At 45.9% G+C, this 19,203-nt stretch overlaps 3 protein-coding genes across 3 annotated transcripts; all 3 read right to left on the bottom strand.

Moving 5' to 3' along the window:
- Positions 1-2,772: 2,772 nt before the first annotated feature.
- LOC127783731 (putative pumilio homolog 7, chloroplastic) lies at positions 2,773-6,318 on the bottom strand. The gene is made up of 7 exons (XM_052310909.1): positions 6,097-6,318; positions 5,633-5,874; positions 5,236-5,416; positions 4,282-4,445; positions 3,461-3,722; positions 3,233-3,362; positions 2,773-3,144 (listed from the first exon to the last, which is right to left on the bottom strand). Exons 1-6 carry the CDS (start codon positions 6,316-6,318, stop codon positions 3,246-3,248), a joined length of 1,188 nt encoding a protein of 395 aa, XP_052166869.1. The 3' UTR covers positions 2,773-3,144; positions 3,233-3,245.
- Positions 6,319-7,426: 1,108 nt separating this feature from the next.
- LOC127784892 (MND1-interacting protein 1) lies at positions 7,427-13,834 on the bottom strand. Its single transcript, XM_052312306.1, has 2 exons — positions 12,291-13,834; positions 7,427-8,547 (listed from the first exon to the last, which is right to left on the bottom strand). Exons 1-2 carry the CDS (start codon positions 13,734-13,736, stop codon positions 8,020-8,022), a joined length of 1,974 nt encoding a protein of 657 aa, XP_052168266.1. The 5' UTR covers positions 13,737-13,834; the 3' UTR covers positions 7,427-8,019.
- A 3,253-nt stretch (positions 13,835-17,087) lies between these two features.
- LOC127784238 (uncharacterized) lies at positions 17,088-18,893 on the bottom strand. Its single transcript, XM_052311431.1, has one exon. It carries the CDS (start codon positions 18,680-18,682, stop codon positions 17,453-17,455), a length of 1,230 nt encoding a protein of 409 aa, XP_052167391.1. The 5' UTR covers positions 18,683-18,893; the 3' UTR covers positions 17,088-17,452.
- Positions 18,894-19,203: the final 310 nt, after the last annotated feature.

The following is a 19,203-nucleotide window of genomic DNA, read 5'->3' as shown; positions in this document are numbered from 1 at the left end:
TTTTATCTAGGGTTAATTGGATCCATGCCATTGCAATTTTGCTGATTTGAAAAAATACCACTACTATTCATGATATTGGATGCATGCCACTGAAAATTTGTAAAATTTAAAACATGCCACTTCCGGATGCATGCTACTGAAAATTTGTAAAATTTAAAACATGCCACTCCCGTTAAGATTTCCATCCGAGCATGTACATTTCCGTCGGACCCTTTGTTTCTTCTCCGTTTCTTCTACACGGATACGCAACATCAGCAAATCCAAATCATCAGTAGCCGGCGGCGGCGCCTCGGCTTCCGCGGCCGCGGCTGGCTCGGACGCGGTGGTGAAGACAGTCGCCTCGGCTTCCGCGGCCGCGGCCGGCTCGGACGCGGCGACAACGACGGTCGCCTCGGCTTCCGCGGCCGCGGCCGGCTCGGACGCGGCCGCAACGACGGTCGCCTCGGCTTCCGCGGCCGCGGCCCGCTCAGACGCGGCGGCAAAGACAGTCTCCTTGGCTTCCGCGGCCCTGGCCGGCTCGGACGCGGCGGCGACGCTCGATAGCCTCGACTGTATTGGTCCCTTCGTCCTTGGTGACCTGTCACGAACAGAGATTTCCCTTGACGTGACATGACCACGACAGTCTTCTCCTCCGATTCCAGCTCCAACTCGCCCGGCTTTGCCTCCTCCTTTGCCGCGCCTCTGCCTTGGGCTCCTCGGCCGCAGTCGGCGCCGCCGCCTTGGGCTTCTCCTTGGCAAGCTCCTCCATCGCCGTCCACCTCTCGTGGCACACCACCAGGTTGCTTGCCACGACCGTGCGCTGCTCCGCGTTCTCCCTGGCCGACCGCCTCCGCCAATCCCCACCACCGCGAGTGACCTCAAAGGCAGCCGCCCAAATCCGCCGCCGCCGCTTCTTGCTCTACCATCGTCGCTGCCGCATGCACGCCGAGCGCCTCGGCGCTGGCACCGTCAAAGCTTGCAGCAGCCATGGATGGATGGACGATGGCGGTGTGGATGTGGCGGCGGCAGGAGGAGCACCGCGACGGTCGCGCCATCGGTGGCAGGAGGCGGCAAATCCTTCTCTCAAGTGGCGTCCTCCGCTGGCGCCTGTAGCCGCAGCCGCGAGGCCGCCACCACCGCCGCCGCCGCCATTCCCAACGAGGAGGAGCTCCGCCTATTGCAAGCGCTTGCAGCAGTGACGCGACGTGAAAGAGGACGGGGAGGATGGAAAGAGCGACGGAGAGGACGGAAAGAGTGACGGAGTGGCATGGTTTCAATTTTTAAAATTTTCAGTGGCACCCATCCGATTACGCGAATAGTAGTGGTATTTTTTTGATTTGTCACATTTGCAGTGGCATGGATCCAATTAACTCTTTTATCTATAATGCTACTACAGGAGGAATATCTAAGATATTGTTACCGGTAATAATGCTACACTATTAAGAATTGGTAATTAATGGTCTCCAGTTATGTTATGGGATAACACCATTAGAATTTCTAACTATTTGTTTTTTTTCTTTTGACAAATTTGATGGTAACTAGTGGTCTCTTATTCTATTATTGCCTTATAGCGGAAGCCAAAGATGTAAATTATTTTCATTATCGTAAATAAAATGTCATCATAAAACCCATTTAAAAGGTGATTTAGGGCGTTACGGTACATGTGCGGTTAGTAAATAATGATATAACTACTTTTCTCTCTTAACAAGATAATCGCTTAGTAAATAATGATATAACTACTTTTCTCTCTTAGCAAGATAACCAAGGCGGTCATTTTGTATTAGTAAATAATGATATAACTACTTTTCTCTCTTAACAAGATAACCAAGGCGGTCATTTTGTAGCATGGATGGGTTAGTTAATAGGTGTGTGTATATGTAGACTAATTTATAAGGCAACATATACTATGCACACAGGCCCTCACGTGTACACACGTGCACACCAACTAAAAAATATCACAAAAAAATCTAGAAAAAATCATACACATACTTTCAGTTGTATTACACCTAGGGTTAAAATCTTAACGTCAAATTCATTATATTTTAGCCGTAACAAAAAAAACAAAAAATCTAACAGTTTTAAGGTTGCAATTTTGTTAGAATTTTATCTTTTTTGTTATTCTCTATGTAGAATGAATTTGAAGATGCGACTTTGCACGTAGATGTAATACTATTGAAAGTACATGTATGAATTTTCCTAGAATTTTTTGTGATAATTTTTAGTTGGTGTACACGGTGTGTACACGCGAGTGCCTGTGTGCATAGGATACGCTCCCAATTTATAAATAATACAAACAACTACTCCTCTACAAAGGTGCTTGCATTCAATATGAAATTTAGAAAATTGCTCTAGCATATGACAATCGTTATTAATCAACGGAAAACTCGAGTGAAACTTAGGTATCCAGGCTTTATTACCTATAAAGTTGAGCTAAGATTGAGATGATCTTTGAGCTCCAATATAGGCTCAAGCTCTAATAAATCAAAGCTCAAGTACTAGAGTTTGATGCGTGTTTCTTGCATGTCTGTACTGATCAAATTTGCGATGAAAATCCAATATTATCTCTATCCCAAATTATAAGGAATTTTACCCTTGTAACCTTATAGTTGTACGTAGGATCCAGTGTTTTAAATAAATAGCTCCACTAAGAAAGGTTGAACTAATAAATTTCTAATTAAGAAAGAGTACATACAAACTACTGCAACATGAAGTTTACGGAAAAAAAACACAAGCTATGAATTAATTGATTGGCCAATAGACCATGCAGAGAAGAAGGTACCACACTCTTCACTCTTTGAGGAAGAATAAAGACAAACTTTGGGAGTAGCCAATGATTTATGGAATAGTGTCCATCAAATGGAATTGATGTTATTCTTTCTCTAATAACTAACAACAAACAACGGGCAAAAAAACATAACAACACCAAGGCACATCTAATAGACAAATCACAACACCGGTTCACATCAATTACATTTTTTTCTAATTTTAAAGGCACACATTTGTCCTAACACAAACATCTCTAATTTCAAAAGACACATTTGCCCTAACTCACAAACATCTCTAGGAAACACAACTAGATAATTGTAGAATGGCGTCAAGCCGATGGAAAGAAAAGCCTTCAATCTAGTAGTTGTTCAAATTAATAGGACCCACTCCTTGTAAATCCTGTACAAATGATTTTCAAAATGATAGAGTCAATATAATATTTATCAAACTAATTGTTTATAGATAAAAGTTTGATTAGCTTAGTTACCTTCCGCAAGTTTTCACTGCATGTAACCAAGCCTAGATAGTATGTCAAATATCTTTAAACAATGAGGATGATGTCGATTAACATCTTGAAGGGAAATGATGGTATTGGCCAAAATATCTCTAACAGGAACCTGGAGAAAAGAGAAAGCATTAGATGTTACATTTACAATATATATATACAAGCATCATGTTTTGCAATATATACTATGGAAATAATAAATACAAGTACCGTGCATGCAAGAAGGGCGGTTGAGATTACATAATTAGCAACCTCATCTGTCACCAAATCTCTAAAGTGGTCAAGATCTAAAACCAACTCACATACAATCGAATATTGCTCCAGGTCACCAAATACTTTAAGGCACTTCTCCACAACACGACTACTATATTTTTGTCTTGCGAGATCCACGTAATGTGTTTTAAAGCATGATGTTATTATTTCCAGGTGGAATGGGTGTCCAAATTCCAAAACATCCTGCACAATATAATTTCTAGAAAAAAGGTAGAGTAAGTACTTATTGATGTATATAAAAAGAAATGTTTAAAAATTTTATATAATGATAAATCCCAAATTATGAAAGTCAACTGAAACTATGAAAAAAAATTTAAGATAACATAATCAATACATCAAACGTAAAAGAGCAAATGGTACCCTCAACATATTTTATTGTTTTCAGCAATGTAATTTAGGTTTTGCACAGTTAGAAATATTAATATAAAATTGATATCCTTACACAATACAATCTAAACTAAATTAATATTTTCTAAAGAATTTATAGTCATATATTCTTGGGTATCAATTATTACATATGCAATTAGCATAACAAATATAATAATGTGTAGTTGCTAGATACACGTAGATTATTTAAATATGAAAAGAATGAAATTAATTTTTATTAATAATCTAGTTCGAAGGGCTAAAAGTTTTAGGCTAGTCATTTTCTAATAGGTAAAGTTTAGGATAACCTCATATTGTCATATGAAATTTCATGATCATACTATTATAGCAGATTTTATAATATTTGCTAATGATTGATTCTAAATACTTACCCGCTGCGATGTTTAGCAAGATAGACACTGTTAATACAAACTTGAGTAAAAATCTTGTACTTTTCTTCTAATGTTATATGCCCCAAACAGTTTTGCAGAAATAGCAACCCGTTTAGATGACAAGCTATCTCGATACAATTCTCAACAACAGCATCAACTAAAACCTGCCAATCAAATAAGTTGCAAAGGATAAATCATTAAAGTAATAAGAAACATGACAAAATAAAACCAAATTGACACTAAATATAACAGGAATGCGAACACAATGTAAATATCTAGAACTTCATGAAGTAAAATGTTTATATTTTAATTAACTAATGATTCTTGCAAATTTACTGCTATGACACATGTACGTGAGAACACATTAATCTCATCGCCAAATCAAAAACATCATTGAACACATTAAATACGTAGAGTGTAAATTAAGTTTCGTATAGCATTGGGTAACAATGGACACTTAGTTCATAGAAAAGTTGAAATTGATATTTCAAAAATGGTAAATATCCAAATGTAGAAAGTATCAATTTATTATAAGTGGTACACAAATTTCAACCAATTTAAAAAATTCAAGTCAAGTTTAGCATATTGTGAAATTCTAAATTGTTACAGTGAGAATACATCCGCTACAACACCTTAACAAAATACATCAATAATTAATAAGGCAATATTTTGTTAGTCAACACGAAAAACACTATTCTGATTATATTATAAATTGTTGGCAAATATTTATAAATTGTTAGTCAATAGTTGGCATTTTTTAGCAATATGGCATACAGCCTTCTCTAGCTAGTAGCTACACACTTGCAGCTATGAGTATAAATTAAAACATTTTATAATATAAGAATATCATTAACTAGAATCTCAAATTAACACCAGCTAGAATTTTTATAATGGAAGAAGAGAAGATAAAGTACCTTAGCAATGTTAATAATGGAAGAAGATAAGCTGAAGTACCTTAGCAATGTCGGCTGGAAAACACTGTATGCATGCCTGTATCACCCTAAGTTTATCTGAATCTGTCACGAGGCTCTGCATCTTCGACCGCCGCCCCACCCACGGCACGATGGCGTTCCTCACAAGTTGACACGATTTCAAGCTTCTGCAAGATCTGATCATCGTCACCACACCATCTGACCTGCATGAATGCGACGAACATATCGATCGATTGAGCGAAAGTGTCATTAGATCAATATCTATAACCATTAGAATTTTACTTGAGAAGAGAAATCATAGCAAAAGTGTCATTAGATCAAAGAGAAATCATCATCAATGGTGATCTACAACCATTAGAATTTTACTTGAGAAGAGAAATCATCATCAATTGTGTAAATGGTGTAGTATATGCACATGCCTCTCGACACAGATCCTGTAGAACCTGTCCCTGTGCTGCGTGATCTTGGCGACGATGGCTTCGTGGAGCTCGCAGCAGCAGTTGTGGAGGACGCAGCTGAGCAGGCGCTGGCCATGGATGCTCTCCATGATGTCGGCGGCGTGGTCGACGATGACTTCGGCGACGAGGTGGGCTTCGTTTAACGGGGCGTGGAACAGGGTGTGGAGCACCATGTGCTCGTTGTTGGCGAGGTAGACGACGAGCTGCGGCGTGTCCGCGCCGGCGAAACGCCAGCCGGCGTTGGCGGCGGCGGCGGCGCGTCGTGAGATGGAGGAGGAGGGGGAGGCGGAGGCGGCCGGAACCTGCAACTCGTGGGAGCCAAGAAGAACGTGGCCGCCGCGGGCGTGGCGATCATCGCCAAGCATGCCGCCGTGGCGGCGGGGGCGGGGCGTCCATGGCGGCGTCGGCGCCGGTGGTCCGGCGACCGCGTTGCCGTCGGCCCAAATCCTCCCAGGCGTCATCGCCACCCCGCCGAACGCCGGGACGACTCGGCGGTTCGCCGCCGCCGCCGACGTCGTGGCCACATCCTCCCGGCGCCACCACCTCGCCGCCCCCGACGTCGTGGCCGCGTCCTCCCGGCGGCACCACCACCGCGCCGCCTCCTGCTCCCGCTCCTCCCCGATGTCGAGTCGCCGCAGGAACTCCATCTGCTCTTCCAGCTCATCACACGTCGCCTCCTCCTCCTCCTCCTCCTCCTCCTTCCGTTCTTCCTCCTCCGCCACCACCACCTCCTTCCCCTTCCCCGGCGCCGGCGCCGCCATCATCCGCTCCTCCAATCACCACCAAGACCAAGACCACCAGAAAAGCTTTTGGTTCTATACGGGACAGGAAGCTTCGGGAACTCGGGGATTTAGGGGGGGATTGCGTTGCGATATCGATCCCCGCGGTTGCGCATTCTTTCCTTCTAAATCACCATCTCTCCTTTCCCCCAATGTGGTTTAAATTTGGAGATAAAAGGGGAAGAGAATTGAGGAAGCGGATAGTATAGGAGGAGAGAGAGAGCGCACTGTGGGTTTTATTTTGATTTGCTGCTATTTTCGCGGGCGCTTTTGGTTTCTCGTCGCGCGACCGCGGGAGAATCGAGCGAGCAAACCGCGACCTGTCGTTGGGATTTTTGAACTGAGAATCTCGAATGTTTGTTGTGTTGCGTGAGGTAGCGACGTAGCGTGACTGCGTGACAAGTTCAATGTCTTCTCGTTTCTTTCTTTTTTTTTTCTTTCTTCTTTTTCCCTTGATAAAACTGGTACTTCCTCTGTTTCTTACTTTTTCCTATTTAAACTTTTTTTTAAATTTGATCATGTTTATAAAAAAACGTAGTAGTAATTCATAAAACAAACATATAATCAAAAATCTATTCAATGTTAGATTTAATAGGACTGATTTGATATTTTAAATGTTGCTGAATTTTGTTATAAACTTGATCAAAATGATAAATTTTGACTTAAAAAAAGTCAAACAGAGGAAGTATTTACAATATAGAAGCGTTCATATGCTCCCTTAGGAATGCCATTTATTAAGATATGTTACTCTCTCGATCTAAATTAATTTTTTTCTCTATATTTGTTAGGTTCTGGTAATTTGTAAATTGACATTTTGAGCAAGTGTGTTAGTTTCCCCTTTCGCCTACTTTTTTTTTTCAATTACCGTCTTCCTTTAAGAATTTCACAATGGTTTTCGTTGTTATCGCTTTGCCCTTTTGCACTCCGACTTGTCGCTGGTAGAGCTAGCATCGATCACGTCGATCGTTGATAGTACACACTTCTTGGATCTCAAGATTTTTGTCCTCTCACCACGAGACACTCCCAAGTTACCGTTTTCTCAAAGGAAAAGATAAGTAGGATCAGATTAAGATGCAATCGTGACAACGGAATATCTTCACCCTCTCCATAATCCTAACCACCCACAGCATCCTAACCACCCACAGCAGCAGAGCATTGCCGACTTCACTTCTGACTGAAATCTCCAACACCTCTCCCTTCCAGAAAAACAACGAAAATAACCACCACTAGACAGATGTATAGGGTGGGAAATGTACCATTGTTGTTGCATGTATCCAAGCAGTTGCTGTTTGTTTGTTTTTCCTATAACCAAAAAAAAGGTTCAATTATACCCATGTACCCCAAGAGAGTCGCCATTCAGCATAGCATCCATGAAACAGCTGAAGCAGCAAAGGTAAAACATCTCAGGTGCAGACCTATAAGATATTCTTCACAGTAAAGGAGGTAAAGGAAGCAAAACCACAAACTTCTCCTCACCCCGGGGGAAAGAAAAAACAGAAGGCAGGTAGGCATAGCAGAGAGCAGCATCAGCACCAAAACCCAATCGGCAGCACCACCACCAGGTGACCCTCAGTTGGAGCTGGCGCCAAAAACCCTGATCCTCTCCTCGACCTTGGCATTGCAGCAGGGGCACCGGGCCACGCCCTTCTCCTCATGCCGCTTGTTGCAGCCGACGCAGAGGACCTGGTGGGCGCACTGGAGCAGGATCACGCACGCCTCCTCCCTCTTGCAGATTACGCAGTCCCTGCGACGGCTTGCCTTCTGGGTAGGCGCTTGCGACTGCTTGTTCGACGCGGGCGATGGCCTTTGGTTGGTGGGCTGCTTTGGCGCTCGTGTGGAGTTTCGATCGGCCACACCAGGAGGGTGGGTTGAGGGAACAGTTGGATGATTAACACCCATCGACTTTTGTAGACGGGCTAGTTCATCTTCAAGCCTCTTGATATCATCTTTGAAGCACCGAGACTCCACTTCTGTCTTCTGGCGTATTTCTTCGAGTCGGCGTTCAGCATTCGCTTTGGCAGATTCCCGCTTCGCGTGCTCCTGTTCTGCAAGCGCCAGGTTTTCTTCTTTGGCTTTTGTGTCTTCTCTTATTTTCATCTGCAGATCAAACACATTAGAGATGTATTTGTAAGGCAACAATCATAGCTTGCATCAGCGATTAGCTAAAATGCTGAAATGAGTAATGCATCTCAAAGTTGTTCACAGGTATCAGAAGCAGTAAAAAGATGATCTAGCATAATATTAAAACAAAGACAACCATATCAAATCAGAGGACAAATCAATTTCTACTGCTAAATATAACTCCTTACCCTCATAGTAGTATAGACTAACATTCAAGCACTAAATTTGTTGTTTCAGAAACCAGGCTATTCATTGGATCAAGAGTGTTTGTGCTCACTGGCCAGCTGATCTGACCAACGATCCAAATACAACCAAATACTTCCCGCGTCCCGACTCTCCTCAGGATATGGTTTTGTGGAAATATTTTCATTGCACACGGCTTGCTAATCTAGTGTAACTGCATCATATTTGCCCATGCACTCAAATGATAAGCACAGCACAGCTGGTAAGCGCTTTGTATAGTGAAGCGTAGGTTGAGGGTTCGATCTATAGCACCTGGTGCTCAATAAAAGGTCTTTTTTTTTTGGTGGGCCTTGTTCTATCCTCTTCTAGTTTCTCCTTACAAACTGCACCAACCGGTGGTCAAGGCTTTCTGTCTAACCAACAGTAGTCCAGGCTTCTAAGCTTTGACATAAAATTATAGCATAAAAACAGAACAATCAAAACACAAGGCACAAAACTAAGAGATTTATATGCATAACAAAGGCACTTGTTGTGAAAAAAAGGGAAATTTCGGGTTTATAATACCCAAGCAATCACCATTTTAACTTTATACCATCAAAGATTCCTTGTGCACTTTAAAATGATACCTTATTTGCCATTTCTGTCAACTTCCGCTAGTGTTTCCTTATTTTTCAACATTTCCTAGGAACAGATGGACATGAAACAAATAGTGCTATGAATATAAGCAACCAAACATTGCATCATGTACTGGCTCAAACATCACATGACTGCTTGAAGGCATTCTCTACTTATGCAACAATATGGATGCATGCATCAGATTCATCAAGCAATGCGTCGAGAGGTTGGCAGAACATCCCCCGCTACTGCCATATCCATCTCACACCACTGGCACCCAAGTCAATGGCAATGGTGATGAAGCAGCGCCCTAGGGTGAGGACAATGGATTGATGGATGACAGCATCAAAGTGGACAAGGAGATGGCGAGGAGCAGCAGTGGAAACTGAACGGTGAGGTCATCAGCGTACGCAGAAGAAGCACGCAGCAGCGGCAGCACTGCTCTCGATACGGAGATCTCTTTTCATTACATTTGGTATGTTCTTGTTTAATTATTTGGCTCGTTACTTGCAAATTTGTATCTACTTGCACATTCATTTCTTTAAAGTAATAATTGCATATCCAGGCAATCTCTGGATGTTGATGTGCATGCTGTTCTAATCTTTGACATCACTACCCCTTTGCATTTAAGGCTCGTGACTTTAAGGTAGAGAGTGAGAGATAGGTAGTGAAAAACAGAGGGAAGCTGTCTGGAAGGACCCTCAATCTAAACCAAGGACAGAGCAAGGGCATAACAAGCCAATCCAACAAAATATTTGTTTAGTGCACACAAATAAAAATACGGTAACAGGTGTGGTTTTTATGGAATTGAAGTGCACTGAGATCTACAGTACATACCTAAATTGGATATTCGGGTGCTATACAAGTACACAACCAGTTTTGCAAATAAATAATTGATGTGCTATTTCATGGAAACAAGAAAATGAGGACATTACCGTGTTTTTAGATATTCAACATACGATGCTGGCTTGCAATTTTGATACATATATAGTTTCATTCAAACACCCAAAAATCATCAAGACATAGGCTTAGCACAAGTTCAAAAGATACCGATGAACAAAGACTTATCTTTTTTGTGTAAATGCTCAGTCCAGCTGACATACTGAGTTATTTTAGCTCATCTAGCAATGGAGTTTAATTATAAGAGAATTTGACTTTAGTTAAAACTAGAAAGCAGTTGCGTAGAAAATTAATCAAACAGTTATGGTAAGCATCTAGAAAACACAATCAGCATGTTTGCAATGCCCAATAGGCATCTCATAGACATGGTAACTGAATATACGGATGATACAATCCACAAAAACCTATAATGAACATCATCAATTGAGGAGGACAAGGAAATAGAAATAGAGACAAAATAAACCCTATTTTACTGGAATGCAAAATAACTGTGTTAATGCCTTGCTGAAGAGAAAAAGTCACTAGATCGAAATGTCTACACATAACAGCTTCTTTAAAAGAATTCGAGGACAAATTGATTACAACACGAAAACTGACAACATGGATTTTTCAACTCTGCCGAGACACTAGCAACTACTACCTTCAGCCCATAATATAAGGGACTACTCTGAGGTAGTGAAGAGCATTATCTAGATTCTTAATGCAGTTTTTTTTTCTCATTTTGATGGTAGAACTATTAATAACATATTTTGCAATAGCTTTAGTTAGAATTTAGTCCATTCAAATAGCAGCACCAGCAAAACATGCAAATAGAAAGAAGTAAACTTTAATGGTTGGGTAAAGTCAAAATCCAAAAAGTTAATGGGAACCAAACTTATGTATGATTGATACTGATTGAAAGGGAGTTTCAGTTCTAACAGAAACAATGTTTCAAAATTCGAGAAAGCATGGGCAAAACTCAAGCAAAGAGAAGAAAACACAACGCAAAGTACACTAGTCCTGCATGTCGAATAATTCCGACGAGAAGTTACAAAATGAGTATTATTTTCAGCTGCCAGATGGTTCTATACTAATTTTCCAATTGAAAACAAAACATTCAAAATAGAAATTGAGCATGGCAGTCCAACATGATTCATACGGCTACCTGGGACATGATAGAATCAGATCAAAGCACAATATCACAACACATGGTGTATCAGAAGGTGACAAATCAAGAAAACAATGCCACGGTATATAGGTTTATTGCATGTGCTCTCCAAGCATCAACACTCCACTGTCACCAACACTATTTTCAGGATGTCTAGTCCTATCAAACAATCTATATCAGTTTAACTTAGAAGGCAAGTCATTGGTAAATATATGATCACTCTGACCCTCACAGGTCCACAGTAAAGTAGAAGGTAAAGCTTACTGAGTAATAGCTCAGTAAAGAGTTATGAACAATTACTGGTGAAGCATAATCCATTTCATAAAAAAAAAGAGTAAATAATAGTGATAAATGAACACAAAGACCAGATATGTCCCTTACTATAGCTGTTAACATACATCTAACACAACCTGTAATCATGCAGAGAAATGTCGGTATGCATATCAATAAGGGAAGAGCCCCAGTAACTACCAGTTGGCATCAACAGTCCAATAGTTAATCGCTAACTATTTAATCCAAAGTTTGGTCATATGACCAGAATAAGGTATAAGCCATAATGCCATATTCTACTGTATTGTGTCAAACCATGAGAAGCCACATACTTTCACGAGTCATTATGGTTTTACCAATTTTACCACAAAATACCTACAGGAGAATTGTAACAATTTATTGGCATTGTATTATTACCGATGACCACTACCTCTAACGGTTAATTCTCTACTGCAAGTCTACGACTATACATAATCAAAACAGTGCAATCTCTCGTGGTAGGAAGCTTGTGACATACAAGTACTTGCCAGAAAATAAGAAAGAAGGATATAAAGACTTGAGGTGCTTGCAAAAGACATAATAAATTATGCAAGATCATCCTCACCTCCATATTTCTTATTGCCTTGTTGATCTCAGCAAGCTCCCTGTCCACCTGCGTAATCTTTGTCTTGCATTCAGCAATGTCCTCCTGAAGCTTTGCCTTCTGGCGGTCCCACATCTCAAGCCTTTTGCTGTCCTTCTTCTCTTTCTTTACCAACTTCTGGCATTGCCGTTCTGACTCTGAAGCACTCAGCTTTGCAGCTTCCATCTCTGCACGTATCTCTGCATTCTCCATTTCCAGTTTCTGCACTGTGGCATTACTCCGGTCAAGCTGCCCACTCTTCTTCTTCAGCTCATTCTCCAGTTGTGTGAGCCGCTTCATTGTCTCATCTTCCATTTCCTGCTTATCCTTCTTGCGCCGCTGGTTCTCATCATGCTGCATACGTAGCACACGCAGCTCAGTGAGATCAGTGCCAAGCTTGCGAGCAGCCTGTATCGCCTTCTGCTGCGCCCACTCTTTGCGCTCCTTGAGTTGCACCTCCATCTCCCGTGTCTGCTTGATGAGATCGCGCACCATCTCATTCTTCGGATCAGGCTTCACATCAGGGGCGTCTTTCTTATCAATGTCCAGCAACTTGAGCTCCTTTACAATGGAGTCAATGATCTCCTCTGTGGAGAGCTTCATTGTAACTGGCTGGTTAGTCTGCGCATCCGATGCGATACCATTGGACCTTGACCAGGTGGTCTTGATGCAGGAGATCACACCAGAAACACTGCCAGGGCCCTGGCGCATTGCGAGTCGCATGAAATTATCAGGATCAAACAACGCGGTGTCAGGGGTAGCGGAGGCTGTGGTGGTATGGTAGTGACAGTAACCACGCTGCCCCGGGGCCACAGCGGCGGGTGGGGGAAGCTCGTCACTCTCAGCAGAGGCGATTGCAGGCGTAGGCTTCTCGTTGAGGTTGGCGCCCATGGAAATGGCCTGATCGAGGCGGAGATCACAGGAGAGGAGGCACCACATGGCCTCGGCGCGGGAGAGGGTGGGGCGGCTGCTCTGGAGGAGGCAGACGAGCCCCGCGAGGGAGTACTCTTCGAGGCGGCGGAGGTCGGCGAACCCGCCTGCCCCACCGGCGTGATCGGGGTCTGAGAGGAAGACGCGCGCGTTGGCGACGATGTTGGCCACGGGGTCCCCCAGCTTCCCGTAGCAGTGGCCCGCTCGGAGCACGGCGTGGAGCGCCGCCTCCTCGCAGTACCCGAGGTCGGCGAGGCGGGCCAGCGCCGCCGCGTAGGCATCCTCCAGCCTCCTCAGCAGCCGATCCTCCAGCTCGTCCGCCGAGGCGCGCCCCCACGGCGCCGCGTCCTCCCCGGACGGATCGGGATCGGATGCGGTCGGGGCGGCCGCCGCCGCAGCCACCGCCGCGGCGGAGGCGGAGGCGGAGGCAGGGCCCGCACGCACGGCGCGGTTCTTACGGCCGGCGCGTGACGCGCGGTCGCGGGGCTGTCCAGCCATGGCGGCGGCGGCGGAAGGGAGGAGGAGGTGGGCGGTGGAGATCGGAGGGCGCCGCGGCGAGAAGGGGAGGGGAGGAGGGGCGGCGGCGGCGAGGGGTTCCACCGGTGTGGACTGGTAACGGAAGGGAAGGGGGAGGAGAGGAAGAAGAGATTAACCGTGGGCCTTAACGGGCCGGTTTGTGGGCAGGTGGGCCTCGATGGGCTGGATATGGGCCCATCTGGAAACACGAACGGCAGAGCTGGGCCGGCCCAGCCCGGTAATAACTGGACCTTTGACTGCTTGGATCAGGCCTATTCCAAGCCCGAGACTTCACTACCTGTTTTCTTTGGGAATGTGTTCACTTTAGGTCCCTCGTCTTTGACGTCGAGTTTGGATTACATCCTCGAACCATAATACAAGATATAATGTGTTACTCCCTCCGTTTCACAATGTAAGTCATTCTAGCATTTCCAACATTCATATTGATATTAATGAATCTAGGCATATATATCAATCTAGATTCATTAACATCAATATGAATGTGGGAAATGCTAGAATGACTTACATTGTGAAACGGAGGGAGTACTCAACTTACAAAACCGGATTAACTGAGATCCCAAAGCACTTTTATGCCTAGTTTGGCTGAACGTGGAGAGTTGAATCACCGTAGGATCACGTGAGATCCATGTGTCATCGACCAATTCTTTCTTCCTCCTCCCTTCACCTCTCTCCTCATCTTTAGGGTGAAGGCCGATGTGGGAGAGGAGCTAGGCGACACATGGCAGACAGTGGGAGAGGAGTTGAGCGGCACCAGTGGCGTTGTCAAGCTGGGCCTCCCACTACCACGATAACCGGATCCACCTCCGCCTAGCCGTCACGACCCAGCGTCGGGAGCAGGGTAACACACTGCCTAGTGCCCTCCGCTTGGCTTGTAAGACGTGAGGTGTGCCTCCACCGTTGCCGTCGGGCCCACCACATGCCCTTCGACCACCCACGCGCCTCCACCACATCCGCCACCATCGAGACCAAAGGATGGGGGAGAGGGGAGGTAAAAGGAAGCATATATTGTTCACTGACATGCGGGTCACACATGGGTTCTATTTTTTTTATGGCTTCGAGTGCCACGTCAGCCAAAACCATCCTTAATATTGCCTTGGGACCTCATTTAGGCTGTGTCGAAGAGTGATCCTCTCTAGCGGCAGGACGTGAGACCCCCTTTTGTGAATTCGGCCAGGGGATAAGGCGCGATGATCAAGAGCGTATCTCCTCTGTGGATTAAGTTAGTGAGGTGGATGGCGATCGAGTGAGAGACAAGGAATTATACAGGTTCGGGCCGCTGGGAAGCGTAATATCCTACTCTGTGTGTGGAATTATGCTTATGCTATTACAAGAGAACTCGAACCCTAGGAGACCGACAGGCTAGTTTCCACCTAAGGTTCAAGCTTCCAAGAGTCGTCCCCTTGCTTGGTGGGCAAGGTACTCCTCTTATAGTTCAAGGGAATACCACATGCACCGCCTCTACGCATCTCGTCCTTGGAGGGGGCCCACAGCAACCCGGATTGAGCTACCGACCATGCCTTAGGCCGGAAGCATGGTGGCCGCTTGTCCTCGGGTGGGCCCCAGCACCGTCCTTCGTTTGACACGGGGGACACCCCCTGTCATTCCCTCTAAAACTCCTGGAGACTTTTTGTGGGTTCATGCACAGGGGGTGCACCAGTCGAACATCGGTCGCTGGGCGTCGATGGGACGGGGCATACCTGCCCCCACGCCGCCTGACACAGGACGGGACATGGGTGCACTGCCGCCTGTCCCATCCGCCTGCGACTGGTCATAGCCCGGTCAATGGCGATTGACGCACGTCAATCGACTAGGCGTCGCACGACTGCCCATGCCGCATTAAATGCGGCAGGGGTTGTTGGGGCGCTGCCCATCAATACGCTTGGCAGCGCCCCTTCCTCCGCCCACTCAGCTGCAACGTGGTAGCCGAGTGAGGGCCTCGGGGTGACGCAGCCCCTCGGACCCGAGGGGCGCGACAGGATACCCCGAGGCCCCTAGGCAGTTACAGGCGCCTCTTGGCTACTCGTTACCTGCGCGCCCGACCCCCTTCCCTCCCCCGATGAGGGGGGGGGGGGGGCTAGGCCGCGCGGTCACGTGGCTAGGTGAAAGGGTCCTTTCCCTCAGTCCCATATCACCGACAGGCTGTGTTTGGCTCCCTAGGTTGGGAACTAATTCTCCGCGCACGTAAAACGGAGCAACATATTAGCACATGATTAATTAAGTATTAGTTTTTTTTTGAAAAATGGGTTAATATGATTTTTTAAAGCAAGTTCCATATAGAAAAGGAATAAGTATAGCCAACCATGCTACCATAAGAGCAGTTTAATAGTACAGCCAACTACTGCCACCAAATCATTTACAACCAATCTAATAGTTAATTTATACAAAAGTTACCTATAAATATATACTACACCATTAATTTTTTATCCTACCTCTCATATACACAGCGTCTTGGAGTCCGGTTTACAGCTGGCTATAAATCTATAAGCCACTTATCTTCTCTCTTCTCTCCACATATGCTTATAGCTGGTTTATAGTATACTATTATACCTATTGATGTTACAAATCCACAAGGATTATTCAGCTTCCTTGAATGGTTTAGATTGTAACCCAATTTAGAAAATCTAGAAGATAGAAGATAGAACACACGAAGCCTAGCCTTGACTATAAAGGCTAGGCTTCGTGAAATCTAGAAAATAAGCTATTTCACGAAGCCTAGCCTTTTTAATCCTGTTCGGAAGAGCTTCTAGTAGTTATAGATTATCCAAGAATCTCCAACTACCCAAACAGTTGTCACTCAAATTAGAAAATGAATTAAAAGCTAAAAAGTAGGAAACATATCTTTTTAATATTCTCATAAGCTGGCTACCAACCAACTTTTTTTTCTTAAAATCTTAAGCTCTCCTAAACAAGACCTTAGATTTGATTTCTCATTAGCTACTTCTCAGAATCTCGAGCTCCCAAGTATCGTCTTAGACCAACATTCCCCGCATTGGACATTACACATAAGCTTTATCTATTTCGTTCTGAAATCGTCCAATCATTTAAGGTAGGTATGAAACATTTCTCATGTTCCAAAAAAGCACCAAATTGCTGATCTGTATATATGCAAACCCATGACTGCTTGTTAGTGTCGGTGTATGATCCAAACAGTGCTCAGCAAATGGTCGCTGTCAATGCTCTGAATTCTGAAGGGGGCCTCGCTCCAACCGCATCTATGGCACCAATCTTCCTCTGTTTTCATTACTGACTCTCTTGTTTGTTTCTCGAGATGCAGAGGAAGAAAGCTACACATGGCAAATTGCAGACGGTGCATAACTGAGAAATCTGCATTATCACTATCATTAACTACTAATAATCTATTACACCATCACACAAGCAGGTGAAACAACCAAGTGTAATGCAGAAAGTTTTTGTGTGGAGATTACATGTTTTGACTTTGGAGAGTACATTTTCAGTACCAAATTACTGGCAAATTTTACCTCTGCTAATATCACTCCTAGTAATTAACATTGCTGTTTACACTTTACACCAATTGCACTCTTATGTTTGCTCCATTTTCATCGTCTGTACCAGGAAAGATACCAGTGAGTAACAAAATAAGATAAAAAAAGAGTGAAATTTACATTGCAAATGTTTTTTTTTTTCAGATCACTGTGCAAAGCAACGATGAGTCGTCGTCAGCTCTTCTTCCACGGCTCGGCGGCGCCGGCGAGGTAGGCCTTCTTCCTCCTCTCGGCGCGCGCGCACGCGCACACCACCACGAAGCACGCCGCGTACACCGCGTGGACGCGCCACGTGGCGCGCGGCGCCTCGCCGGCGGCGGCGCGGTGGAACACCGCGGCGTAGTAGTGCAGCCCGACGGCGAGCCCCACCATCATCTGCGCCAGCGACAGCGCCCTGGACGACAGCGACGCGTCCTCCCCGGCCTCGGCGCCGCCGCCGGGGGAGGAGGAGAACGCGGCGACGAGGTCCACCATCTGGAGCACGAGGTAGGCGACGTACCCGAGCGACTGCGCCGCCTGCGTCCACGCGTACGCGGCGGGCGACGCCGCGTGGAAGAACCGGAGCGGCTCCAGCCCCGTGGCCGCGGCGGCCACGGCGAGCGTCGCGAAGTAGATGGCGAGGTACGCCTGCGCCAGCAGCAGCGCGCGGCGGAGGAGCGGGAGGTACGCGCCGACGCGCCGCACCAGCGCCGCGAGCAGGCACAGCGGCAGCAGCAGGACCGCCGCCGACGCCGCGGTCGCCGCCACGGGCGCCCACCGCCCGCCCAGCAGCGGCCGCACCCCGTCGGCGATGCCGGCGTTCGCCGCCGACAGGTACGCCCTGGACGTCGACGACAGCCGCGCCAGGTCTGGCACGAGCGTCTCCTGCAGCCGCGCCGGCAGCTCCCGGAACTCCGAGATCAGGTCCTCCGCTCCGTCCTGTTCCGCCAACGTCGCCGCCACCTCCTCCGCCGATTTCCTCGATTCCTCAATCTTCATTACATCAACGGCATTGGACTCGAATGCTTTCTTGGTCTTGGTATTCGCCATGTACTCCGGCGACTTCTTGGTGCCGATCTTGGTGAGCTTCGCCGCCTTGTCCTCCTTCAGAAGCTTGGTGTTGGCCGTCGCCGGAGTCTTGGTCGTGGCAGTTTTGGCGGTGGGGACATCACCGGAGCTGAGTTTCTTGCCATGTTTAAGCACTCCACTCTGATCCTTGGCCGCCGCCGCCACCATCCTCTTCTTCAGTGGCAGTGCTCTCTCCGCAGTCGCCGCCGCCGCCAAACCACCCTTCCTGCCGGACAAATTCGCCTTGCGCGACGCCACCGCCGGCGAAGCAGAAGCACAGACGGCAGCGTGGAAGAAGCAGAGCAAAAGAAGCGCGAGCATCATTACGACCGCCACCCTCCGCCCGCGGCACGCCATGGCCGGGCGCCGGCGGTGGCAGAAACGATCGAACAACACAGCGAGCTGGAAGAGCGAGAGCGAAGTGGAAGCGGAGTGAGCTGTGAACTGTGAGCTGCACCACGCCACCCACCACAGCTAAGCTGTGATGTGAGGAGGAGGAGGAGGAAGAAGAGAAGAGAATGCCAGAGCGCGCGCGCGCGCGCACAGTAAGGCGTCACATGGTGGCGGCCGGGTGGTGGCAACTGACGACCGACAATCTGCGCCACGAATAAAGCGACTGTTGTAATCAGGGGAGATCGATCCATCATCCTTCATCCATGGATCAATCCCAGTTCGATTCAGATGTTTGGCTCATGTTCACTAACCTCCTCTCCTCTGTTTTATATTTTAACTTTTAAGTCTTATATTTTAAGTCGTCTAACTTTTTTTCTTAATCAATTTTTTTTTAGCTTTGTGAAGTTTATAGAAAAAATTAGTAACATTTACGATATCAAATTAGTTTCTTAAATTTAACATTGAATATATTTTGATATAATATT

Source organism: Oryza glaberrima, chromosome 9 (assembly GCF_000147395.1).
Source record: "Oryza glaberrima chromosome 9, OglaRS2, whole genome shotgun sequence".
In the NCBI taxonomy this organism is placed as follows: domain Eukaryota; kingdom Viridiplantae; phylum Streptophyta; class Magnoliopsida; order Poales; family Poaceae; genus Oryza; species Oryza glaberrima.
The sequence above is the reverse complement of the archived record's forward strand: the minus strand, read 5'-3'. Positions and strand labels throughout refer to the sequence as shown.